The following is a 27,113-nucleotide window of genomic DNA, read 5'->3' as shown; positions in this document are numbered from 1 at the left end:
TATATATATACATATACACACACGCAGAGAAAGAGAGACAGAATTCTTTCCAGAATATAACTATTTTAGGAAAAGTGAAGAAATGTATGCTTGAATGACACATTATTCTCATTGTGTCTCCAGCAATGCAATGATTTACTCATTCCATTTTAATACAAATGCAATTAAATCCAGTAAGTCCAAATATTCTTTGTTGAATAAGCCTTAGTCTAAAATCTGTTGAAATGAGATGTTAAAACAGTATCCCAAAATGGAGATCTCCTGCTCCTTATTTCGTATAGACTTTAGTATTTGCATATCAAATTGATTTATCTGCAACGAGTATTTAAATATTAATTACGGGGTTATTCACCATTAAATTTGGTGAAATGCTGCTGGTCCAAATCAATATGCCAGTTGATGCTGTGAATATTGTTATTAGGCAGCAAAAGAGAAATTATATTTATTTCTTTAACATAGGAAATACAGTAATAAAAACTCATCATAATCATTTACTTTTGTGGCTCATTATAACAATGCTCATTTGAAAAATAGAAACAAAAGCACAAATAATTTCTGTAGCTAAAGTTTACAAGTTTATTCTGAGAAAGTCACACAGAGAATGCAATTTCCATTAGACCATTTTAATTCTAATTCTCCTATTTACTGTGTTGTGTTAATTCTAATGCTTGGACAACAACCACACAGATGAAGCCATAGGTGTCTGGGGTTTTATACTGTTCTACATATCAGATGGAAATTTGAAAGACATGAACAAATAAAATCTTGGGCAATGTAGTGCAATTTCTTCATTTGCTAAGTGTACACACTTCCTCAGTCTAGCAAGAGTGGAACATATTAAGATATAATGATCTCTCTGGAACTGATCCTGTTAAGGTATTTTTTTTTCTTATTTCCCTATATTTATGTATAGTATTTTGACTGGAAATCTTCTGTATGGTTCAAGAAAATCCAGTCATCTCTCTCTTTGCAATAACAAAAGGTTTCATGTAACTCTTCTCACAAATTGGCCTGTGCAATTTGAGAGGTCAGACCAGGATGCAGATTTGAAAATAAATGTTATGTCTAGAAATATGACTAAGTATGGTAGGTACCCATCTTATCCTATCTACAATGAACAGTTTTAACTATGCTGAAATTAATTTTTTCTTGTTTTATGTATAAGAAACTGTCAATGTTTTTGACATTTATAGCATTTCTTCGAAGATGTTTCTTTAAGCTGTGCTATCTCAAAGCAAAACATAATTTTGTTAAGGAGAAATTGTTCCTAAAAGATGCATAAGGAACAGAGATCCAGATTCCTAATTCTTGATAGGAATGGAATGACCCATCTGGGAACTGTACCAGATGGTCTAAAGGGCAGAAGACTTACCCAGTGAGATTATCACTGCTCTGCTCAGTTCCAGCTCCTGCCCATACTAACAAGCCGTTAGGTTAATTACACAGATTAAATGCTACATACAGGTACTGCATAAAGCTGCATATTGAAAAGGTTGTCTCATTTGTCTATTTTTTTTTCACAACAGTGTAAGTGAGAAGTCTTACAAGTTCAGGTCAATTCAACTCAATGAATCATTTCATGCATAGTATTACTAATATATAATTAATAACAACCAGTTTTTTGATTCTAAAATATGAACAATATAACAAGAGCAATCATAATAATGTTCTTAAGCAGGTAATTTCCTGAAATATGAAACTATTTTAAACATTTTTAATTACTGCTTCATGGTCCATTACAGACATCTCAATGAGAATACAGAATGGGAAAAATGAAACCACTGTTTTAATCAAGAGGAAAAAAAAAGGCTTTGAAAAGCTTTTAATACAATATAATACAAATGATATAACACAAGGACTGACAAATTTTCAAATCTTGGAACGCTATTCAGTTTTTAAAAATATGGTAGGAACCTCATGAGATCTTGGCAATTTCATTTGCACAACCATACTGAAAAATACCTGAAATGAAGTAAAAGCTGTACATGCTGTGAATTAGACCAAGAATTAGACCAATGACCATAATAATTTTTTTTAAAACAAATCCACTACAGTATGGACTAAGACTCTATATTCTGCTATACTGTATTTCTATAAGGATGCAAGAGTCCTCCTTATAAGTCTCTATTTAACAAAATACCCAGGCAATTCTGGTTTACTCTATGTACAGATGCTACTAGCAGGCCAGTATGATTCAGTTTCTATGAGTGTCCAAATTTTACTATACTGTTTGTAAAACCAGACACACTCTGGTTGCATCGATTATCTTGCCATGAACTGTTTTAGTTTGTTTCATTTGCTGTTAACTTGTATTCTGGTCAGTGATTGTAATAAAGTAAAGCAAGTTGACCAAAAATGCTCCATTCTATTTAAGTACCAAGTTCAAATCTCTAGACTTGTGGCTGACAAAATAATTATTTGTTACATACAAATTAAAAAACCATTAAAAAAAATCCTTACCTGATATGCCCTAATAAGTGATTGGACTGCAAGATGATCTTCCACCAGCTTATCTACATTTGGCTGTGCTTGAACCAAAGACTGTGCATGTGTCAGTGTTGATAGGCTGGTATTTAATGGAGGGGGGCTTTGGTAAGCAGTACCTGGAGCAGCTCCAGCATTGGCATTGCGAAAGAATATGTCCCATGACTAAAGAAAATAAAAATAAAAGTCCATTTTATAGGGAATTGCTTAATAATCTATTTTAACAAAGGCAAATGCAGAATTACATTTCTATAGCTTCCACAAAGAAGTACATACATTACTATTACATACATCACAGTAGTACATACGCAGAGATACCCAAAATGTAGTTACTGCCTCCCCTTAATTCATTTCATATGATAAGGGTTGTAGAACATGGGGAATAGCAATGATAACCTTTATCTTCTGTGTTCTTTTGATTTAAATCTCTATATTAGTCCTGCTAATATAGAACAAAAAAGGTACCTGACTGGAAAAGAAAAATAAGCAGACTGGAATAGACAAAGATCAAAATCAGAAGAATCCTCTCTCCCTCTCTCTTATTTAGTCCAATTGGGGGGGGGGGGAGGCAGGAGTTTACAATAATACATCAAAATAGTTCAATACCTCTCTAGCATTGTTGCACTGATCAAATTTTAAAATAAAAACTGGTCCTTGCAATGAGGGCCAACTGGGTATAGCAGGAAAGAAAGGTTCATAGCTTCCAATAGGAAATTTAAAGTGCCTGTGTGATTACCAAGATTTTTTTCAGTCTTGCTTCTGACAAATACATGAACAATGAAAAAGCAATGCTTAGGACCAGCATTATCTTCCTGGAAATCAATGAATGACCAAACAGAAAGCATTTACCACATGTTGTACTTATACGCATATGCAATAGATAAGAAATATATTTTCCAACATTCTGTGACTGTTTGACTTTGCCCTGGATATTGATGGTTAGAAAACAATGATAACAACTCATATACAGATTATTTTAATAATCTCATTTCTTTACACTAAGGGACATGAACACAACATTGCCCACAATACCATAGTTTATTCATATTCTCTCACATTAAAAAAAGTTATTAGATTCTCAAAGGAAATGTAGGTAACCAAAAAGTTATTTTGCTTCTCCAATTTAAATATTGTTGAGTTCACAGAAGGTAGTTATGTTGAACATCTGCCTTTGTCTGTTACATGGCATATCCATGTAAAATGGACAAGGAATAAATATAGGAATCTGATAATTATATGCACCATTGTTATAGAAGGTTTCTTGGATGTCAAAAGAGAAAAAGATATCTTGTAAACTCCTGCCAATTTAATACTGTAGTAGTATCAATCCCCATTATTTCCTACTGAACCTATTTTCAGCATCAACTTTTTACGTAAACTATATATCACACAAATATACAAGATGAATTTTAGGACAAAATCAAGACATACCAACACGGATCTTGGAAAAACAGACTCTGGGCTATGATTGTACAATGTTTCAGATTTGATTCCCAAATGGTGCTTTGGACACAGCAGACAATATAGAGGTAGTACCTATCTGCAATTGTTTAAAGCAAACACACCTTTTCTTGAAATCAAAGAACTTTTCCAAATTATTTCCAAAGGGCTGCATAGCCTTGGACCCAGTGGAATTTCAGATACGTTTCTTGACTAAGCAATAGTCCATGCTTTGTCATGACATAAAACAAATTTCTTTTCAAAACCCAAAACAAAACAGCTCTCAGGATTAGTTCTTATGATAAGGTTATATCTTATTGCCCTGCCAGATAGAAAAGCAGTCAAGGATCAAATGGAGGACTCACAAGTCCTAATATAAAACTTTGACCTCTATTGCAATAAATTACTCAACTGACCATCATAAATGTGACAACATATGGTAAGAAACATTGGTTAGGACTCTTATTGACCCACAGGACAAAGAGTACTATTTCTTCATAACCTCTCCAATACTGTCTCTATTTCATCAATATTTAATTAACAAATTTATTTAAAAGAAAAGATTTATGGAACAGATAAAATACAGCAATATGAAAGTTCATAATTATTCTTATAATACACTTAATACAGTGTTTTCTACTATTAGACTAATGGATATAACAGGGCAAAGGAGAGAACCACACAGAATGTTTAAATATCATTACATTTTAATTAACACTCAGCTACTATATACCATGTAAATTTATGTTACAAACATGTAAGTGCTTAGACTGTTGGTTGAAGCTCACCTAAAATGAAGCAAGATCCTGCATGATGAAATCCATAAGATAATGCATACATGTGCATGAATGAAGGCACACCCCCACATGAGACATTTCTTCAATATCACAGATTAAAAAAACCAAAAACATTTTCTCAGACTTGAATACCTGGTGCTGCTATTAGGTTTTCCAAATATGAGGGAAAATCTAGCTTGCTTGTGAAATGCTTAAAAGAAAAAAATGTCTAAGCTGCAAGTGCAGACACAGTTTTTTCTATAAAGGAACATACTAAATTCTCTCTTTCTCTTCAATAGTTTTTAACACAGCTCATGCAATTCTAAATTGTTAAATGAGGTAACTGCAGGAATACTGATTTTGTATGCTACACTGGTGATCTCAGATCTTGTACATATCAATAAAGCAGAGGAAATGAAAGCAACACATGACCTATGATATATATAATTCAGGTGAAAGCAACCCAATAATTCATAGTTCAGACAACTGTTAGATGATCGCTATTCTGAAGTATCCCAAGCCATTAAAACTATGGAGGATTTTACTGTTAAGCTTGTGACTGCCTTAATTCAACACAAAAGAGCTTATCTTTTGCAATTGTTCAACAACTGGCAGTAAGCAGAGTCCCATTTTCCTCCAATCTCATTCTATGGAGTGTAGTAGCATAGGGTAACTATGAATAGAAACTGAACAGAGAATAATAAACTGCCTCTAGACATTTCCTGGCCTTCTGAAACAAATTAAACCTACCAAAAAAAAAAAAAAAAACCAGCAAGGGCAGCTGAACTATAAAACTCTTTAGAGATACTTAGCCATTTCTCTGGTCAAGCTAGCTTTTGCATCCTCCTATAATAATCACTGATGATAAACTCTAACAATCTGTGGAACACCAATTGTAAAGGAATTTCAGGAATCAGCATTGGATCACATTTTATTGTTGACAGGCTTAGCAAAGGAGTGATTAGTTAAACAAGTTATATGATTCCTCCCCATGTAACATTCTTCTTTTACTTTAGGTAAGGGTGCAATCACACAGTCCCATTCAAAGACCAAGAGGACAGTAGGGAAGTCCCCTTTGAATGGTAAAGTAGGTCTTATTTCTTCATCCAACCTCCTCCGTGACCTCTACAGAAAACTGTTCTGAGATTAGAATAAATGGAGGTGTGGTGGGCTGGGGCAAGGCTAAAAAACCATTAAATGGATCCTCAGCCAATCTTTTGCTAAGGACCCAAATACTTACATTTAAACAATCTGAGCACTTGTCTAGTTGCCTTCCTCTACCCCAGTGAAAAAAACAGCAATAGTGAACCTGCTGCTTCATAGCTGATAGGACTTTAAGGCTTGTTCAAATGTTCGGCCAGGAACTCTGGATTCCTTTGCCATTCTAGTTTTCATTTTACCCATATTTTTAGGAATAGGAAACAAAGGATCTGCCAAAGGTTGCATAGAAAACATGGGCTTTGAATTAGGTGACATGGAATGGTGATAGCCTACATTAGACTGTAATGAAAATTGGCCAAGTTGTCTTGAGAGAAGGGAGAACTTCTGGGAGTGAAAATAGAGGACAGAACATATGATGGTATTTTACTTGATTTGGAGAGCATGTAAAAGATTTGAAGAGCAACATCACATGCCCTGAATGATGTAAGCAGCATCTTATGCAAAACAAGAGAGCAGGGAGAATTATTTGTAATCCTCTGCCTATGCAAGTCCTGTAATATTACAAATGTTGCTTTTCATTAGACTTGGTTCTATCAATTGCAGCAGCTGATTGGGATTTTGCCATGGGTTAAAGGACATTCCTAGGAACAAGTTTCCCTCTCCTTATCTAGAGATCATTATGTTGAGTAGGGAGGAAGTGTAGAGAGGAAGGAAGATGATCTTGACAAGCTTATGTAGGGTCAAAAGTAAAAGCAAAAGGGGCTGAAGCATTGTTTAAGTCCAGGACAAGGTAACATTTGGAAGAAGCTCAGGCAAACGTCTCCCTACTTCACTGAACTAAAAGATGAGGTGGTACAGAATAATCAGACTTGCAAGATTGTTATTATAGCCAATCTCAATAAAACTAGATTCCTTTCTGTGGAGTTGATTCTTAGTCTGATTTACCAAGTGCGGCTGACAGGAAGAAACAATAATTTCCATTAATAATTTTAGAGAGTGTAATAGGAGAATGTAAATGTTTAGGAGATTTAAAGAATTAAAAGGGGAAAAAATCAAGATAGCAAGGATAATTACAGGAATGTGGAGACATAAAAGGGATACTAAACTCAACAGATTATTCAAATATAACAATCTAAACAACCAAGGAATAGATTATGAATAGCATGGAAAAAAAAATAGGTGGAAAAGAGATGTTTTCAAAAGAGTAACAGGAGAATGGGAAGGGGTAAAATATAGAAAGGCTTTTATTGCAAAAGAGATACTGGGTGAAAGATTCAAAGGAAAATTATAGAGTAAATTGAGTTAGTCACTGAAAAAGGAAAACAGAAAGTGAGAAGGAGCATTTGGAATGGGGTTACAGAATTTATGATGCTTTGCTGAACTACAAGTCCCAGCATTCCTCATCATTATCCATGCTGCTTAAGGCTGCACTGAATCATATTCAGTAACGTCTTGATGGCAATAGGTTCACCAATTCTGATTTAAAGCATCAAAAGATCAGACAGGGGGCGAGAACACTCTGCTCTTTGGTGAGAAGAACTCTAGTTAGATGAGGGGGTAGCATTGTACAGTGGCTCTTTTTGTGTCCGTTGATTTTATGACTCTTAGTGGCCTAGAAACTATCCATAGTTTCTAGGCTACTTACAATCATAAGTGCATACAAATACAAACGTCTATATTTATATACACATTTTATGGGTGTACTATTTATGTGTCTAAAGATATAAATATCTATATCAGATTTTATTTGCAAACCACTCACCCATTTCCAATGAATTTCTCACTGTAGAGAAAACAGAGTCCAAAAGAGAGAATATTTGAACCTGCATTTTCATATTTAAATACAAGACTCCAAAAAGTACGGGGAGGAACCAAGTTGTAATTTCAGAATTATTTCCTTATTGGGTAGAGACATCTTAATTTCTACAGCATTTTATGGGCATTTATAAATAGCATATATTCTGAAAAAAAGGCAAAACAAATTATGCTGCCCTAGTAAGTAACAGTATTGTTTTATGTTTCTTCATTTTTCAGTGGCAGTTGATGCGGTATGGATTAGTGTACAAAGACATTTCAACTGGCCAAATATCAGTCAATATAATCAGCCAACTGAATCTGTCTTGTTCTGTGTTTCTCTTAAATTGTCTACATTACTTCAGTGTTTCAGACCATGTACCACGCAAGAGTTATTGTGCTTATCCTTGAACTATCTCTAACATGATGTTGTTCCCTTTTGCTCTGTCACTACCTTGGAAACTACGTCCTGACCTAGCCAGTTTTACAATAGGTCAGCAGATCTAGTTTCTACACCATAAATCTTTGACCTTCAAACAAGTCACCAGGTTTTTATTTAGTCTTATCTCAAGAGGCAGGGACTACTTTCTCTAAGAAAAGTTTAGAGAACCAGTGTGGTGTTGCAACTATCTTGAGCTGTGACAGAAACTCAAAGTGCAAACACATAATGATCACCAATTAAATCCAATTGAGCATTATAGACTTCATGTCCTGTTCCAGGCAAATTCTTTCTCATGGCTGGATTTAGCAGTTGAAGACAAAGGATTTCTTCCTCAAAGGAGTAACCGGTACTGATGAGTCCTCTATTACTTAGTTTGCCAACAGGGCAACAGAAAAATAGGACCAGCTATACATGTCATAACATGGAGTTTTATCCTCTGGTGTGTCATGAAATATAGAAATAATGTTAGCACAAACTGCAACTAAACATAATCTCAGCCCTTGCAAACTGTATCTTGCAGTAGTTCTTGAATTTGGCTTGAAATAATAAAATAGTATAAACAATATAAAGAGAAGTTATACAACAATATAGAGTTGAGAATATAAACAATATAATGAGTACAAATGCTTTTCTCCAGTCCAAGATCCATCTCTATTACTTCAGAAGCAAAGATCCACAGCTGCTTTGTGATTCCTCAGATGGTAATCAGGGGAAATAGCTCTTCCTTTCTTTCTTTTTTGGTATCCTTGATGGAATCAAAGAATAATTCTTCAGGGGAAGATGGCGACAAACTTGACAAATTTGTTCCAATGCTGCCTTTCTCATCAGTGTTGTTCTGTGTTGACCAGATTTCTGCACAACTGAAAGTGGAATGAACTCATAAAGATTCCAGCATCATCTTCAAGATGGAGCTCCTGCTATGCCAAACTGTACTTACCTGAAAATGTTTAGCCTTAAACCATGAGTACCAATGTGCAGAATAAAAAGCTTTATTCTAGGGAGGCTACTCCTTACCTTATGTACACTTTTTGGATTTTCCAACCAAGCATAGTACATTTCCTCCACATAATTTGAACTAGTCCCACTCAAAAATGGCTCAGCAGCAACAGGTGCACTGTAGCACCTGATCTGTTGAAACGTCCTTGGTGCTGCTGGTTTGTTCTGAGAAACTGTCTTAACAGTCTGTGAGGCTGTCAGTGGCCTTAGTTTAGTAGCACAAGTCCTTAAGTGAAACATTTTTGTTGTGCAGCAACAGACAGGTTCCTGTTGGGAGAAAAATAAAAACTGAGTCAGTGATTAAAACAAAAGTACACAGACTATTAAAATAATTGAGCTTATTTGATTTCATTATTAGTTACAGAATTCTCATACCATGATAGGGCCAAGAGATTTATTTAATGTTCACTCAATAAATCAGTAATAAAGTGAAGCACATCATAATGAATAAATTTTTATAAATCACTCTGGAAGCTCTGCCGAAGGGTATTATATAAATATTTAAAATACATACAGTGTAACAAACAGTTAAGTGCACTGAAGCCTGATAATTTCAGTGAATGACATTTTGATAGATTGCCCTGAGTGATGCAACAAACTACTTCAGTCAATTTGATTGCAAGAGAGGGGAAAATATTGCTCATTAACAAAAACCATTATTTAGAAATAGAAATTATAATGGTGGATAATGACTAAAGGAAATGGTGTTATAGACTCCATCATCAGTGATACAAGCCACAACACGAACTATGGCAATTTATATTTAGAATCATTCACTATTCACACAGAAAATAAAAGAGGTATGGTGGATCCAATTAAGAATCCATCTAGTTCATGATGCTTCCAACACTAGATTCTCTTATGGATCTGGAAAACAAAGAACTGAACAATATTAGGCAGTGAATTATGCAGCTTGTACTGTCTATTCTCACTGGCACAACTATTTTCCATCTATCCTATAATTTAGCTGATAATGCAAGCTCTTATCTCAAAAGCTTCCACTTGTGAAGCATGGACAATATTTTCCACAGATGGCAATCTCTACCTTCCATCTATTCACACTAGTCCAGGTTTTCCCCATAAACACTGTTGAAATGCTAACTTTCTCTTCTGTTACTTCATAGTTTTCTGCACATCAGGAAAGTCATGAGAATGTCACAATTTGAACACCTGGATGTTCTCTAGTACAATATTCTAAAAAGCAGTTGCTTACAATTAGTTTTAAATTTATTTTCCTTAAGAATACCTTTTTACTAGCCTCAAAATAGATTAATACTAACAGATAACTGTTTATAGGTCAGACAGAACAAGGCAGCTTAAAGAATTTCAACATGAAACAATGTCCAGAAGAGTAGTATTGTTAAGTCTGTTTTGCATCAAAAACAAGAAGAGTCTTAGGACACTTTAAAGGCTAACTCAATTTATTATTGCCTATGTTTTAATGGATCACAGTCCATTTCATCAGAGGAAACCAGTTATTTTATTCCTGCCTGGAAAAATTAATATGGAAATGTATTTGTATGAAGTTTAAAGGATTAAAAAACCTGGAATTGTGAAATTTCAGTTTTAATATATATATTAATATACAATATGATACAGCAACAGAGGCAAGCAAGTAATTTAGAGATCCACAAAATAAAATATTCATTTCTTTTAATGAGGGTGGTCCACATTAAGTCCCTCAAATTGTAAGCGAACGTTGATATGGTTGAGATCAGACAGAACTTTGGATGGTGAAAATAGAGGGCACAACATAACATGAAATTGTATTCTTCCTACAGAATTCTGATGCTACAATCATTGTTTTCATTGTAATTCTCATGGGAATATGGAGAACAAATTGCATAATTCTCTGTTATTAGAAAATCTGGAAAAAAGCTCAGTTACATAAACTAATCTTGGAGACATAACCAATTATTTCATTCTGAGTTAGTAAACACTGGCAAGTTTTATTAGCACATCATTTTCTTCCTTTAAAGAAAACTCTAGCTGAATAATTCAACAAATTAATTGTGCTCAGGACCTAATTCCTCTAATCAAGTAAACCAATCCAATTCTCCTTTGCTATTCTTTTAACTCATGTCAGAGTTGCAAGTTCTGAGCTAACAGAACACAATAATTAGAAGGACCGTACTTAAAACTGATATGATAACAGAGTCCTTGTTTATTACATATGCTTCCAACAATCCTTTGTGATAATCATAATGAAAGGGAACAATATACCAGAAGTCTGCCAACCACACCTGGAATTTGCTATATTTTCTAAAAATGAAAGTAGGATCTAGAGTTGTAAGAGAAGCAATTTAATAAAAGAATAAGTGGAATCTGAAGAATGGGGAAATTTTGGGATGAAATGAGTGACAAGAGTATTTGCACTGAAGAATAAATATATCAAGGGCTAGAAAATTTAGGCAAAGATCTCTTCCAGCCATAAGCATGTTTTGAAAACTTTCTTTTGATACTGACTAATGAGGACCAATTAGAATTTTTCAGCTTTAGAAACAGATACACTAAGAAGCACAAATGTCTAGTCACTCACCAGATCAATATGCTATGCCATAGTCCAACCCCTGTTAATATCTTACACATTCTATATAATGAAATATTCCAAAATGATACATTTGTAATTCTATCCCAACATTTTTGGAGACTCATCTTTGTACTGTTTCTGCTAGGAGAGGGTCACTAATCACAGCATTCTGATTTGAGTAACATGGATTTATTTAAAAAGCGATGCATATGGGAGCATGAACATAGTACCTATTTAAAAAATATTTAAATTACCTGAATCTTTTCCAGGTTCATACACTATCCTGGGAAAAGGTGCAACTATTTTAAAGAGTTGCAGACAGGTATTATATTTGTGCCCCTGCATTCTCCAAAGAACATGTTTTGAACTGAATCCAAAACTCTACTCACAAAAATTACTTATTTCTAGTTACTGTACGGTACTTTTTATTAAACTAGTCCATAGTTTATGGTGGATTTTAACATGAATTTTAAAAGTTTAAAATGAAGTTTATTATGAAAATTGATTATTTTGGTTCTTTGAAATACATTGCTTTAGCTAAATCAGCTATTTTAAAATCTATTCATTTCTTGATAATCTACAGTTGGGCAAAAAAGTATTTAGTCAGCCACCAATTGTGCAAGTTCTCCCACTTAAAAAGATGAGAGAGGCCTGTAATTTCCATCATAGGTATACCTCAACTATGAGAGATAAAATGGGGAAAAAAATCCAGAAAATCACATTGTCTGATTTTTAAAGAATTTATTTGCAAATCATGGTGGAAAATAAGTATTTGGTCAATATCAAAAGTTCATCTCAATACTTTGTTATATATCCTTTGTTGGCAATGACAGAGGTCAAACGTTTTCTGTAAGTCTTCACAAGGTTTTCACACACTGTTGCTGGTATTTTGGCCCATTCCTCCATGCAGATCTCCTCTAGAGCAGTGATGTTTTGGGGCTGTCGCTGGGCAACACGGACTTTCAACTCCCTCCAAAGGTTTTCCATGGGGTTGAGATCTGGAGACTGGCTAGGCCACTCCAGAACCTTGAAATGCTTCTTACGAAGCCACTCCTTCATTGCCCGGGCGGTGTGTTTGGGATCATTGTCATGGTGAAAGACCCAGCCACGTTTCATCTTCAATGCCCTTGCTGATGGAAGGAGGTGTTCACTCAAAATCTCACAATACATGGCCCCATTCATTCTTTCCTTTACACGGATCAGTCATCCTGGTCCCTTTACAGAAAAACAGCCCCAAAGCATGATGTTTCCACCCCCATGCTTCACAGTAGGTATGGTGTTCTTTGGATGCAACTCAGCGTTCTCTCTCCTCCAAACACGACGAGTTGAGTTTAGACCAAAACGTTCTACTTTGGTTTCATCTGACCATATGACATTCTCCCAATCCTCTTCTGGATCATCCAAATGCTCTCTAGCAAACTTCAGACAGGCCCGGACATGTACTGGCTTAAGCAGGGGGACACATCTGACACTGCAGGATTTGAGTCCCTGGCAGCGTAGTGTGTTACTGATGGTAGCCTTTGTTACTTTGGTCCCAGCTCTCTGCAGGTCATTCACTAGGTCCCCCCGTGTGGTTCTGGGATTTTTGCTCACCATTCTTGTGATCATTTTGACCCCACAGGGTGAGATCTTGCGTGGAGCCCCAGATCGAGGAGATTATCAGTGGTCTTGTATGTCTTCCATTTTCTAATTATTGCTCCCACAGTTGATTTCTCCACACCAAGCTGCTTGCCTATTACAGATTCAGTCTTCCCAGCCTGGTGCAGGTCTACAATTTTGTTTCTGGTGTCCTTCGACAGCTCTTTGGTCTTGGCCATAGTGGAGTTTGGAGTGTGACTGTTTGAGGTTGTGGACAGGTGTCTTTTATACTGATAACAAGGTCAAACAGGTGCCATTACTACAGGTAACGAGTGGAGGACAGAGGAGCCTCTTAAAGAAGTAGTTACAGGTCTGTGAGAGCCAGACATCTTACTTGTTTGTAGGTGACCAAATACTTATTTTCCACCATGATTTGCAAATAAATTCTTTAAAAATCAGACAATGTGATTTTCTGGATTTTTTTTCTCATTTTGTCTCTCATAGTTGAGGTATACCTATGATGGAAATTACAGGCCTCTCTCATCTTTTTAAGTGGGAGAACTTGCACAATTGGTGGCTGACTAAATACTTTTTTGCCCCACTGTACATAACTCAATTGTTAAGTGTCTCAAGGCTGCTATTTAAATTATTGAACTATAGGGTGGTGAAATGCTTTAGCCTCTCTTGAGATACAGGAACAAGTTTTATTTTTGTTTTAAATACTTAATTTGCTTGGAGTCCATTGGTAAATACAGATAAAACCAAACAAATACAAGTTGCTTTCCAATTATCTTCCTTCTTAATAGGTAGAGTATTATTCCAGGCTCATGATTATCATGTTTTAGATCATGTGCCTACTTTCAGTGATCTTACGGAAGCCTATTTTTACTGTTTTTGCAATCAAATGCAAGCATAATTGTTCTGGAAATTAGAAAATGTAACCCTTTATTTAAAGCAGTATTTCAAAAGGAAGGGGGAAGATTTCTTGGCAAATTAAATTGTTTAATTTACTCTGCCATCATCCATTAATGAGAGGTAATTTTCTTGACTAATTTATCTGGATTGCTACAATTAATATGAAACATGATTGTTGTACCTGCTCTGTCCTGATACCATTGTAATTTATCTGAAGAAGATACATCTCTCTACTGTAATTTTGTGGAGGAAACACATACAAACAAGTATGCATAGCTAAAACCAATTGAGATGGAGGTCTTTAATGGATCTATAACTATATATCCTTAAAGACCATGTTTCTGTTACATATGTGAAAGCTGGGTGTGGGGAACAAACTCTCATTCATTAACTCAGCTGACATTTGTGAGGTGACCCCTTTTCCAAAAGAGTTGCTTTACAGAGAAAGGAAACCATTCTGCTCTCCTTCATCCTATTCAGAATCTTTTGCGGGTGGGTGGGTGGGAATCATAGTTCTTTGTGCTGAATGATATTATAAGCTACAGAGAACCCTAAGATACTTTTAAGACCATTTATATAGCAACATGACATTTTAATATTAAAATGTATGTTTTGAAGGTACAAACATTAGTTCCTTAAGCTTCTTCTTTCAAAAATATCTACTTAGTTATGATGCACAAATTAACACCAATGTTCATTTTGGCCTGGTTTAAATGTCATGAAAAGAGTTAAGAGACAGCACAATGCCTCTAAGTGATATTCAATATTTCATTATATTCATCTGATAGATAAGGTGAATAGGATATGATGCACCTAATAAAATGGTCTAGCTCAATGACAGACCTTCATGTATTTGCCAGTTATACTCAAAAGGTCCTAGAAAAGTTACCTCAGTACAACTCCAGAGACCTGGAAAAGTTACCTCAGTACAAACCACACAGTACAGTTTATATAAGTCTATTTTTTTTTTAAAAGGTACACAAGAAATCTGCTGCTTAGTCATATGGTTTAGTATGAATCAAGTTCTCATAAAAGGAGACTGCAAGCTTCCTTTACTATTACTGTATAGAGCTCACAGAACAATGCATGGACAAGAGAAGCAGCAACATTTTAAAGCAGCTCTTAATATAAAATCACATTAAATTCAATTTACAACGACCAAGACTTCATCCAGCCTGATAGGAATCTATGTAGGATTAATGACTATGACACATACCAAGGAACAACAGATACTTACAATTTATACAATCCTAAATTTTAAGTGAGAGAAAATCTCATCTCATTTCTTTCCTTATAACACCACAAGGAAGGGAATCTCAACTGAACACAGTCATCTTGGAGAAGAATATAGGGAGGCAGTTTTGTTTTTCCATGAGGTATAGTAACCACCCTGGCTATTTCTGTCATTTCTCCCTCTTGAAACTGAACCAAATATCCAGTGATTACCTCTTTATCTTCTTCTCTTGCAACACATATCAAATAGTTAGTGCCTAAGTTCCTTAAAATATCAATAGTCTTTCTGCTATTGGCTCAGTAAGCAAAAAAAACCCATTTATTTTCTTTAACTTGCCATTTCATTTCTTCTTTTGCTCTAGGACCCCTTAAGACACTTTGGCTGAGTTCATGAAACATTTTAAAATCACCTTTATGAACCACAGTCACTATCTTCATATAACATGTTATGCCCATATTATAGTTTATAATCTTCATATAACATGCTATGCCCATATTATAGTTTAATGTGATGGCCTGATTCACACAACAGGCAAAGACAATCGCTAAATACTCACAGCAGGCGGAAGTACAGGTTCCTCCAAGCTAATTTTAGCTGAGTACAATGTGTTCTGCACAAGATGATAAATACTATATGGTACAGTGCTTAAGTTCTAACCTGAATGAAGGAGACTCAATTTACAGCCATGTGCACGTGTGTGCCTTCGAGTCAGTGTTGATTCCTGGTGATTGCCTGGACAAGTCCCTGCAGTTTTCTTGGCAAGATTTTTCAGAAGTGGTTTGCTATTGCCGCCTTCCTATGGCTGAGAGAGAAGGACTGGCCCAAGGCCACCCAGCTGACTTTGTGCCTAAAACGGGACTAGAACTCACAGTCTCCCAGTTTCTAGTCTAGTACCTTAACCACTAGGCCAAACTGGATCTCCTATAGCCACATAACCATCAATAATAATTGGCTATGCTAAACAAATAATATTTGTTTAAAGAAAAGAATCCACTAATTCCTTTTAATCTTGTCAACATGCTACTGTTCACATTTAAAAGCTTGAGACACAAACGTATATGAGGGTATGTCTTCTCTTGTTTGCCTAAATCCTATTGGCTGATACTTTTTCTTTAAATAAGCTGTTCAAAACTGAATTTAGTTAAAAGGAAGAAACCCGCTCTTCCCATATCATGTTACTCACTATAGAATATTCTTCATTGGAAGTTACATGTAATGCCAACTTTACTGGTTTTTAGGTGCCAAGCAAAACATTTTACTTATTATAACTATTTATTTATGGTATTTCTATGCTACTGTACCCCAAAATGTCTTCATTTGATATACTTTAATCTCTTACTTGAACTCTTCTTCCTCCATTTGTCTGGTAAACAATATTATTGTCCTTTTTCTTAAAACTTACTTTGAAATCACTAATATGACAGAATTGTTTTTTTTTTCTCTTTCATTCTCTATTACAACAATATAGATCCAGATTTTACGAGCATTAAAAATAAGGAGGTAGGGGAGAGGGCCATGTATCCAGAGTCTTTATGAGAAGGCCAAATATTTTATTTATTTTACAATATTTAAGACTTACCCAATTCAATGGGCTTTGATTTATGGGCCTGACTTACATATATTACACCAAGCCATGATTCACTTAAACATGACTTACTGAGTAAATCACAACTTGCTGGGTCCCCAAAACACATTAAACCAGAGACTACGGCTGACAATCCCCAAGAGTTGGGTTCAAGCACTAGTCTAACTCCAAACATGGCATGTGTGGTTTGCGCTTAAGTGTGTATAGGGCTACCAGATCTCTACTGCATAAATCCGGATCTCTACAAGGCAGCAAAGCGTTAAAGACTTTTCTGCAACTCGGGGCTTCTCCAACTTGGCAACTTTAAGATGTGTGGACTTCAACTCCCAGAATTCCCCAGACAGCATAGCCAAGTTTGAGAAACAGCCAACTATTGCCAAGTTTGAGAGAAACCGCTGCAGCTCTTTGGTACACATTTTTGCAGCCCACACAGGGATAAGTAAGTGCGTATAGTAAAGCGTTTCTCTTTCTCTATTAAAAACCACTGTCGGTATTGCTCTTCGATCAACTTCAGACTTTAAAGAAGTCTAATTACTGGCTTGGCCGCTTCCTCCCCCACCATGGCTTTCATTCATAGGAAGGAAAAAGGACAAGGGGGCCTTCCCGGCCCCCATCGCGCTCGATTTCATGCCTAAGCGAGTCCTCCGCCCAGAAACCGGCCCACCCGCGGGGCCTTGGGAACAGGCGAGCGGGCCGGCTCTGGCAAAGGCGGAAGAAGCCGGCCGGCCGGCCAGCACGACTCCGGCGGGGGGGGGAGGCAGGACGGCGGGGCGGCGCATGCGCGGGGAAGGCGAGCAGGAGCGCGGGGTCTGACTGTCTCGCCGCCGCTCGCCCGCCCGCTCACCCACCCACCGTTCCATCCCGAGCGGCGTCGCCTCAAGGACACTCCGGCCTGGACGACCGCCCCGGCCTCCGAGAGGGCGGCGGCGGCCGCCGTCGCTGCCCCGACAGCTCCTCTGCGCTGGCGGCTTTCGCGGGGCCCGCTTAGCGCCTCAGCCCCCAGCGCCCCCCTCACGGCCCGTTACCTGCCAGCACCTCCTCGATGTTCTCCGCCGCCCCCCGCGCGCTCGGAGCGAGGCTTGACAGCGCCAACAGCTGGCCCCGCCTCTCCCGCTCGCTGCGTCATCACGCACGCAGGCCAGCCCTAGAGTTAGAAAGGGAGAGACAGAGCGACCTCGCCTGATCTTGCAAAGCGGAGCCCGGGGAGGGCTCGGAAGGGAGACCACCAGGAAATCTTGGCACGGTAGGCTAGGCTGAGAAGTGAGAGAAGCCTCCCAGTGGTTGCACTGTGCTTGAGAGACCTTAAAGGGCATTGCCATGAAGGCCCTGGGAGCTGAGCGCAGCGTGAAGACTTTCACAATGGAAAGTCAGACCTGGTTAGATGGGGGATGGGGCAATCCCAATAAATTATAGTTGAGTTTAATGGGGTTACTTCCCCACTCAGTAGGTACAGAAGGGCAGCCAATCAGTGCTTACCATTTTCTGGATGTAAATCTTACTGAACTCCGTTGGATTTGAATCCTTGTAGACAAATCTGGGATGGCTTTATTTCATGTGAAAAGCTGCAATTTTGCTTTTGAAGTTTTAATGGTGGAAAAGTGAACACACGTTTAAAAACTAATAATAGTAATAACTTGTTAAATTTATATGCCACTCTACTTGCAGCGACTCTGGGAAATCCATGTTGCCTGAATTGAGGCTGGGAGTTTCTTCCAAATCTCAGAAATGCAGTCTTGACATTTCGTGTCTGTCCTCACCACTGCTATCCTTGCCAAAGATACAGGATGCCACCCTATGCTGGTCTGTTCAGATTAAGGAGTGATATGCTGAATTCAGTGGGACTTGTTTCCAATTGCAGGATAGCAGGCTTATATTGCAGAGCTGGTGGAGGAGGAGAGCCGTGTTAGTCTATGGTGGTAAAAATTTAGGAGGAGTCCAAGAGCACCTTTTTTGACTCACAAATTTTCTTAAAAGGGTTCCGTTTTTGTGAGCTGCAGCTCATTTCTATCCACCCAATGAAGTCAACTGCGTGCAGCTCATGAAAACATGTGCCTTTTAATAAAATGTGTGACTTGGAAAAAGTGCTACTAGACTCCTCCTGATTTATTGCTAAGGTGTGGTAAGCCATTCTAGTGCCCAGCCCAGCTCTCCCACGCTATGTGGGTGAGGGATTTTATTTACAAAAACCTGCATTGTCGGAATTATTTATAAATATTCCATAATGTAAGTAGTAAACATTACACAGACCCTGAAAATGCAAAAATATTCAGAAGAGTAGGCTTCTCCTTTTTGAGAGGCTTTTGCTTAGATTGAACAAAAACATTCTGGATTTATTTCTCCCTGGATTCCATAAGGAGCTTTCCCTTCTTTCCATTCCTCACCTCAGGGATTCTGAAAACAGATTGCAATGACAATTTGGGAAATGAATGAAGTTCACTCTAACGTGTTTTTTTTATCTCTACGGAGCAAACCTGCTTCCGACTGATCACGTGAAGGAAAATACACGCCCTTGCTCTTTCCAGCTTTGCTAAATTCCTCAGCTGTAGAGACGGAAGCAGTTTGGAAGAATGGATATTCCTCCAGTTTACAAAGGAAAACGCATTTCTGTCTACGTTGATCTACCCAGAGAGTCCTGCTGAGCATCGGTGCCTTATTCCCCTGAAAATATATTCCTCCCAGGTCTTACTCCGCTCCTTTGAGCAGCGCAAGGAGCATTTTATGATCCCAACAACCTCCCTGTGAGGTAGGTTAGGTGAAACGTTAGCAACCGGAAGACTCCCCAGTAGAGCATCGCCATGGAAAGAGGAGAGATTTTTGCGCATATTGTGTGTCTCTTAATTTTTCCTGCAAGGGCATCTGAGTAGGGGAATTGGGTGCTCTCTCATGAATCCAGGGGCTGACGGTGGGTGATGGGTACCTTCAAGGTTCTTAATTTTTAAAATGAACCTCAATTGCAGCTGCTGAACTGTGGCTCCCATGGACCCCAACCAACATAGCCAACAGCCAGGAACGTGGGCCCCTTGCTCATCAGTGTCTGATGGGCCATGGGTTCCCCAGCCTAAGATGTGGCCCCAGATCAGCTGGACTTCCAACTACCAGAATCCCCAGTCCTATGAATGGGAATTCTGGGATCAGGTTGGGAAAGGCTGCAATCGAGGACTACCACAGAGTGCACATGATTACAATGCAACAGGTGGACATACTTAACCTGTTAATGGAGTGAGCCTCAGTTCACACAGTACCTTTAACCAGGTCAGTTAGAAACCTAGGGACTGCACGCACCCATGCAGAACTTGCACAGTTCTAATCATGGTTAATTTTCGGTGGTTTGGTGTAATGGGGTGAACTCCTGCCCACTGGGCACTTTATGGCTTACTGTACTGTGCAAGCGCAGAAAGCAGGTTCAATTTAGCATCTTGATTCGTGCGTTGGGCGAATGCAGCCATTTCCTCGGTTCACGCCACACGCCGAATCTTAAACTAACCGCTGCGCTGCAGGGCGCTGGCTCCGCATTTGGCAGGGCAGGCGAGGCCCCAGAAGCTGCAAACTAACCAGACTCTGCCAAACTGAGTTCTCCAGCCTTCGGAGAAAAAGACTCCAGGAGCGCCGGCGCCTCCTCCGGCCGGTTCGCGGAGCTTGGCGCGTCACGCTTGAATCGCGGGGCGTCGCCTCCTCGCCTGCCTTCCCTTTGGTGGCTGCGATCGCAACTTTGGGCTGATACGGGACGTCCTTGCACAGCGAGGATGGCCGGTTTCAGGGTAGGGAACTCCCGTCCGCCTCCTTGGCAACGCTTGCCCGGCCTTGTTTGCTCCGGAGCAACACGCCAGGGTGAGCTGGTTCCACCCGGCGCAGGCTGAGCCGCTTCCGTCTTCGGCGGCGCTAGAGTTGCGCAAGAGCTAAGTTTGGCCGAACTTTGCTCAGCGTTTTGAGATAGGTGGGGCGCGGATTTATTTGATTTGATTTCCAGAAAAGGAAAGGACTGATGAAAATTTACAGTGTTCATATACTGTACTAATATATCAATGATGTAAATATGTGTATTACATGTATTTGCAGTTAAATTATTAACATTAAAATCACTATTCTTAAGAGAAGGAAAAAGATGCACATACAGTCAAAATTTCTGAATAAACTTCCAATTAGTCCTCCTGGTAATAATATGAGTGTTCAAATATAGAAAGAGGGAAATTCTTTAGGCACCTATATGGTGGAAGGAGAACAAATCTTCTTCTTCAGGGGCCTTTTTGGCAATACAGTAATCAACAATTGCATATGTCTTTCTGTTGTCCTCTTTTCAGGTATATAACTGATACATAATTCAAAAGAATCTGAGCTAATGAGTCTCCTAAATGTAAAATTGATAAGTGAAATCACTAATGTCCAAAGATGCACATCACATCAAAGAAACCAATGTTGCATTTTAAGCACTAACAGCTCATCCATTTCCTCTTGAAAAGGATATTTTGTTGAAACCATCACAAACAGATCTACAGAAGTCCTGATGTTCATATAGTAGACATCCTAATTCTACTAATATTTATTTATTTATTTAAATGTATTGGCCAGTGGACTCCATAAGTCCACAGCCTCCCTGTACTCTTGAACTTCACATTTAGAATATTTGAAAATTAAGTTACAAACTATCATTCTAAACTTACTTGGTTTTTTAAAAGTGTGTGTGTATGTGTGTTTTTATGTCTACATGACAGCTGTTTACTTATCATTTTCTAAATAAAGGTGTTTTCCAAAGCACTTGAAAGACCAGAGTGTTGTTTGCTGAACTGAAACAATGGAGACCGTTGAAATTGGACTCCACCTAGGAACTGGTAATTAATGATTTCCATATCATGCTAAATCACAGTGCGGTTTACTGGTTTTGACTTAGAGTAATGTGTGGTGTGTAAACCATGGTTTATAGCAGGAGTCTCAAACTCACAGCCCAGGTAGCCTCAAAGGAATTTTCGGTGGACACCAGATACCGTGTAGATACTCCGGAAGAGTAGTGCCTGAGGGCAGTGGCCTTGCAACTCTCTTCAGGCCAACCCAGTAGACCCAGGTCAGTGGAGCCATATGGCCAGTGCTCCAGAGCTTCTTCCTTTCAGCAGCACCCAGAATTTGGAAGACCCCACCTGCTCTTGCACTCCATGGCAGGAGCTGCATCCTAAACTGATGCTGAGCAATCCAGACAGGGGAGCATGGGGGGGAGAAGGACAAGTGGAGGTCTGGTCACCCACCATGATCTGAGGAGTGGGAAAACAGCAGGCAAGTATGAAAGATCTGCTAGATAAAGAAAGGACTCAGCTGATCAAAGAGAAGAGAAGGGGAAGCAAAGAGAAAAAGAGCCCCCTCCCCCCCATGAAAGGCCACTGGACTTAGCAGAGAGGAAAGGAGGATCTGAGCACCTCATCATGAAGGAGAGTTCCTAGAAGATGTCATCCTAGCTATGACCTGGGAAAAAAACATTACAGCTCCGAGCCAGTAATAAAACCAAGTATTGGAATTCTGGTTAATGAAAAACACTGCAGGCTAAGTGGCCAAAGTGAAATAGGCTTTGCTTCACAGTAGTGATTTTTTTTTAATTTAATGTACAGTGGTGCTTAAAAGTTTGTGAACTCTCTTGAATGTTCAGTATTTCTGCATAAACCAGACCTAAACTGTGATCGGTTCTCCTCAAAGTCTTAAAATTACATAAAACAACTGAGTGAAACTAATGAGTCAAAAGCATTATACTTGTTCATTGATTGATTGAGGAAAATGATCCAAAGTGGCATATTTGTGTGGCAACAGTATGTGAACCTTTGCTTTCAGTAACTGGTGTGCCCCCACTCCCCTGGGCAGCAATAACTGCAACTAAATGATTCCAGTAACTGTTGATCAGTCCTGGACATCTTCTTGGAGGAATTTGAGCCCGTTCTTCCTTACAGAACAGCTTCAACTCTGGGATGTTGGTGGGCTTCCTCACATGAACTGTCCACTTCAGGTCCTTCCACAACATTTCCATAGGCTTAATGGGGTCCTCCTGATGAGTGAAGTTTGAGGCTAGTGGCTAGTTTTATGCCACAGTACTGTTTTTTCCTTGTTTGGGGCTAGCATATTGACTGAACAAAAACCACGATAAAGGAAGCTGTAGTTTACAGGGCCAGCAGATCTGGGCTATAAAAATCTGGGTGATTACTACAGAAGGTTTTCTGTATCCCTCTGCTGTCACGTTTGCTGACTTGAGTTTTGCAACCCAGACCCTATGTATTTGCTATTGTCTCTTGAAAAGAGATGCTCTTATTTTCACTTTGATTCACAAGGGGGAGACAGAGGACAATCTGTTCACAAGTAACAATGACTCAACATTTCCCCCCCAAATAGTTTTAATGAAAACCAAGAGAGGTTTTACTTGGCACCAGCCTTTGTTATTTCAGAATGACTCCTAGCTTACTCCCCAAGTCTGTGTCAGACATGAGAAGATGGCTAGTCTGCTTGGTTTTGTGACATCAATTTTTTCCCCATAAATGTGTGTGTGTAAGGGGAAGGGAAGATCATTTGAATCCTACTTTTAAATGTTAACCCTTCTAAGGTTAACCAAGGTTTCCCAAACCTGATACCATCTGGCTGGACAAGTTGATTGGGAACCAAGCTTCAACCCATCCTGATAAGGTTGGGAAAGATGACCTTAATGATCATTTTATAGGAGTAGTAGCTTTCAAATTTCATATTTTTAATAGTGAAGAGGAAACTTTATTTCAGTAGCCCTCGGGACAGGATTCCAGAGCTTGAAGTGAGTGCTGCTTCTATGTTCTATATTGTATGCTAGGCTTCTAAAAGTGCTTCTATGTCATCTGACTGCCTTTAATCACAACTTCACTCATAACATTAGAGCATAATATTAATCATTTCATTATTGCTTTTTATGCTGTGAAGCTCAGCCATTACGGTACAGCTTCTGAATTACACAGTGTAGCGGTGGACAAACTGCAGCCCTCTCTTTAGTGGAACGACAGATTTTGGCTTCCTGGGAGAAAAGATCCAGGTCCCGGAAGTAGGTGCACATGGTGGGAGGGCTCAAAAAAAGTTCAAGCCAAATGCAAAAATGGAGGGTAGGATGAGATTAAGACTGGGATTTTATACTTAGAAATGGTTTTGGATATTCTTTTGCAGAATAGCCGAATTTGGCTCCCCGGAAGGAAAATTTGTGATGCCGGCAGTAGACGCACGGGTCGGGGCGGAAAAAAAGTTGCACCTGAATTGAAAAATGGAGGGCGGGATGAGATTCGGGGTGGAACTTTTTGCTTAGAGAAGGTTTAGCAGAAAGTTTAGCGGAATGGCCGATTTTGGCTCCCCGGCAGGAAAATTCGTGATGCCGGCAAGCAGGCCTGCATGGTGAGAGCCTCAAACATTTTCCACCTGAATTGAAAAGCCAAGGGCAGAATGAGAAACATAGTGGATCGTAACGAGTCTGGGGGGAGGGGGGGGGCTCAAAAAAAATTTCCACCTGAATTTAAGAACAGAATCCATGAAATTTCTCCTTGAATTTTCTTGATCCTTTTTCTGTGAGGAACTTCATTTCCCTAAAATTTAAATTATGCCTACATCGAAAAATTGTCCGTCTCGCTCATCTAATTAAATGCCTTTCATGAAAAAAGGACCGTCTTCCAGGTTGATGCAATCCTCCATGCTTAAGCCAGAACTAAGGAGCAGCTGGGAATAATGCAGAAAAAGGAGTGTTATTCTATGTGTCCCTGATGATCCATTCCAGAAAACAGCTTCTAAAAGTCAATCCAATATTCTGGGGGTCCCTCCACCATCAACCCTAACCCTTAACCTCATCATGACTAGGAGAGGGGAGGCAAAGTTACAGGTATATCAGATACAGATGTGGGAGGAAAAAAAGTCTTACCTACATTTATGGGAGAGGCATCCTGAAACCAGAAAATAAGCAATCCCAAAATGAGAAGCATGGAGTTTGAATGCCTCATAGTGCTGAGAGCAAATATCCAATGCTGAGTTGAGCCATTTTATAGATTGTCCAATAGGGAAATAGAGCTGACCATTCATGCAGTTGGAACAATGAGTTAGTTCATAAGTAGGGACCTTAAGTACAGTTCCGCTATACCTATGTACCCTTCATTCTGTCCCTATTTGGGGTAAGTAGTTCTACATAGGGCATAGCAAATGAGTAAGAAATAGTGGACTTAATAAATTGAAGGCATGTGGAAAGAGATCAAAAAGGAAATATTGCTAAAACAACTTTAGACCAACACCAATTATTCTCCGTATCTTCCCATCCTTGCAAACAAACTCTGTTTTCAACACCTCCGTATATTGCTCCATATTTGCAGAATGAAAGTGTAAAGAATAAAACATCTCACCTCTCTCTTTTCAGGATCTCATCTAATCCAGCCAGCCATGACTCTCATTTTCCCCCTTCCTCTTGAACCTTTCACTTTTCCACTACGGGTTTTCCACTCCTTTCTTACCTTTGAAGTCCTGCACCACCTCCCACCACCCCACATAGCACTGAAGGCTGTGTTCCCGAGTATTCTGCCTCCATACCAGATGCCAGGATTCAGCCTGGAAGGATATCTGAAGTTCTGAATTCCACCTTTCAGGAAAATAACACTTGGAAAAGCTACTTGTGCCTTCCATAAAGGATGGGTGGGATCAGGAACAGTAGCCAGACATTTCTAGAGATATGCACAGTTGGCTTTTCTTCCATGATTGGTACTATTCTGAATGATAAACATGAAAAGAACGATAAACTTTAGGACTGTCAGTGAGGAGAGAAGCACAGCTCAGATGGAAGTCCACCTACCTCATTGATCTAATTCAGAAAAGTTCTTTGTATTCTCAAAGTCTCCTAAATGTTGTGTTGGAAAGTCCCCTACTAAACACAGTGAATTCAATTTGTTTGTTTGCTTGTTTCAAGATTCTATTTTTATACCCTTCATCCATAGAGACATAGAAGTCAGCTATCTCAAAGGGCTGACTAGGAGGGAAGGAGGGAGACCAAGTGTATATTCCTGCAAGATCAGATGCTCTGTATCATTTATTCCCTGCAGGGCCAACCAGCATGGATGTATGCCTTGTGTCCTTCATGCTCCATCCCTCCCAACAATGGGCAGCCTTCTTAAACTCCTGACAGAGTCCCAAAGGAATTAAATCAAAGGAGGCCTCATCTAAGTAGTTCTACATAGGGCGTAGCAAATTGCTAAAACAACTGTGGACCAACACCAATCATTCTCTGTATTTTTGTATGTATTTTAAAATGAATTGACATGGTTCAGAGATTGAAAACATCTTATGGAACCATTCTCTATGAAGAATCTGATATATCTGTCTGAGGCATATTTGAAAGTTTTTTTTTTCTTTTGGTTTAAATTATGGCTAGCAATACATGTATAAAATTTGTCTTGATTTTGCAAATGGTTGTGGTTTCTGTATATCAGCGTGGAACATTCCACTGTTGCATGTATAAGAACTTACATCAATTTGGTTAGTAGCATAATCAGATAGCTATTTCCCTTATTTTTATTATTTTTTTTAGAAAGTCCTGTCACCAACTTCTCTTGGTAGCATTAGTATTTCATTCTGCTCTACTGCCAGGCAACTCTTTCCAATAGGCAAACTGCTTGGTGAAAGAATCCAGTAGAAATGGATAGCTGCCAGGGCTTGGAAGTTTAGCAGCATTTAATAGGAAGTTGTGGTGAGTCCTGGTTCTTCATCTTGCTAGGAAGACAGAGGATTGAGACTGTGTGCAAAGAGATAGATTCTCCAGAGCCCATGGAAAAGAGGGGTTGTATGGCAATAGAATGCAATTGAGAGGTTGTGTGGTCACAAGAATAGAATACACTTTGCTCATGGGGCAAGGTGCACAAAATGTGTATTATTTTGTCAGAAAGATCTTACCTTCTAATTCCTTAAATCTGTGTGAAGGACAGGTTAAGTGCCTTCTGTTGGACAACAGGACTCTGCTAGAGCAATCATACAGGGATGATGGCTAAAGGACACTAACTGAAGTCTGCTTTTCTTCTGCAGACTGAGAAAACACCACAGAAGAAGGAACATGGAACATGTTGGATAATTAGCCTTGAAAAAAGATTCTCACCAGAAGTATAACAATACAATTGCTTATTCAAGTGGCATAGTCCAGAGGCTAGCTGAAACTGTGCAGGGAATGCCACTGGTGC

General features: G+C 38.8%; 1 protein-coding gene across 6 annotated transcripts in view; it reads right to left on the bottom strand.

Moving 5' to 3' along the window:
- The window catches only part of OGDH (oxoglutarate dehydrogenase), a 54,122-nt gene extending 36,025 nt beyond the window's left edge, over nt 1-18,097 (bottom strand). For 4 of the 6 annotated variants that reach the window (XM_015891261.3, XM_015891299.3, XM_007420041.4 and 1 more), the window contains exons 1-3: nt 17,961-18,097; nt 9,112-9,360; nt 2,461-2,649 (exon numbers count right to left, since the gene is read on the bottom strand). In XM_015891261.3, coding sequence (XP_015746747.1) covers nt 2,461-2,649; nt 9,112-9,333 — 411 coding nt within the window. In that variant the 5' untranslated portion in view covers nt 9,334-9,360; nt 17,961-18,097. Of the gene's footprint in view, nt 1-2,460; nt 2,650-9,111; nt 9,361-17,787; nt 17,904-17,960 lie in introns of those variants that run through there. The other 2 variants (XM_025176915.2, XM_088139059.1) reach the window with 2 other exon arrangements.
- Nucleotides 18,098-27,113: the final 9,016 nt, after the last annotated feature.

This window comes from Python bivittatus, unplaced genomic scaffold, assembly GCF_059951505.1.
Source record: "Python bivittatus isolate LINGU-HERP-01145 unplaced genomic scaffold, Pbiv_v1 ctg000320_np1212, whole genome shotgun sequence".
In the NCBI taxonomy this organism is placed as follows: domain Eukaryota; kingdom Metazoa; phylum Chordata; class Lepidosauria; order Squamata; family Pythonidae; genus Python; species Python bivittatus.
Note: the sequence above shows the minus strand (reverse complement) of the source record. Positions and strands in the feature narration are given on the sequence as shown.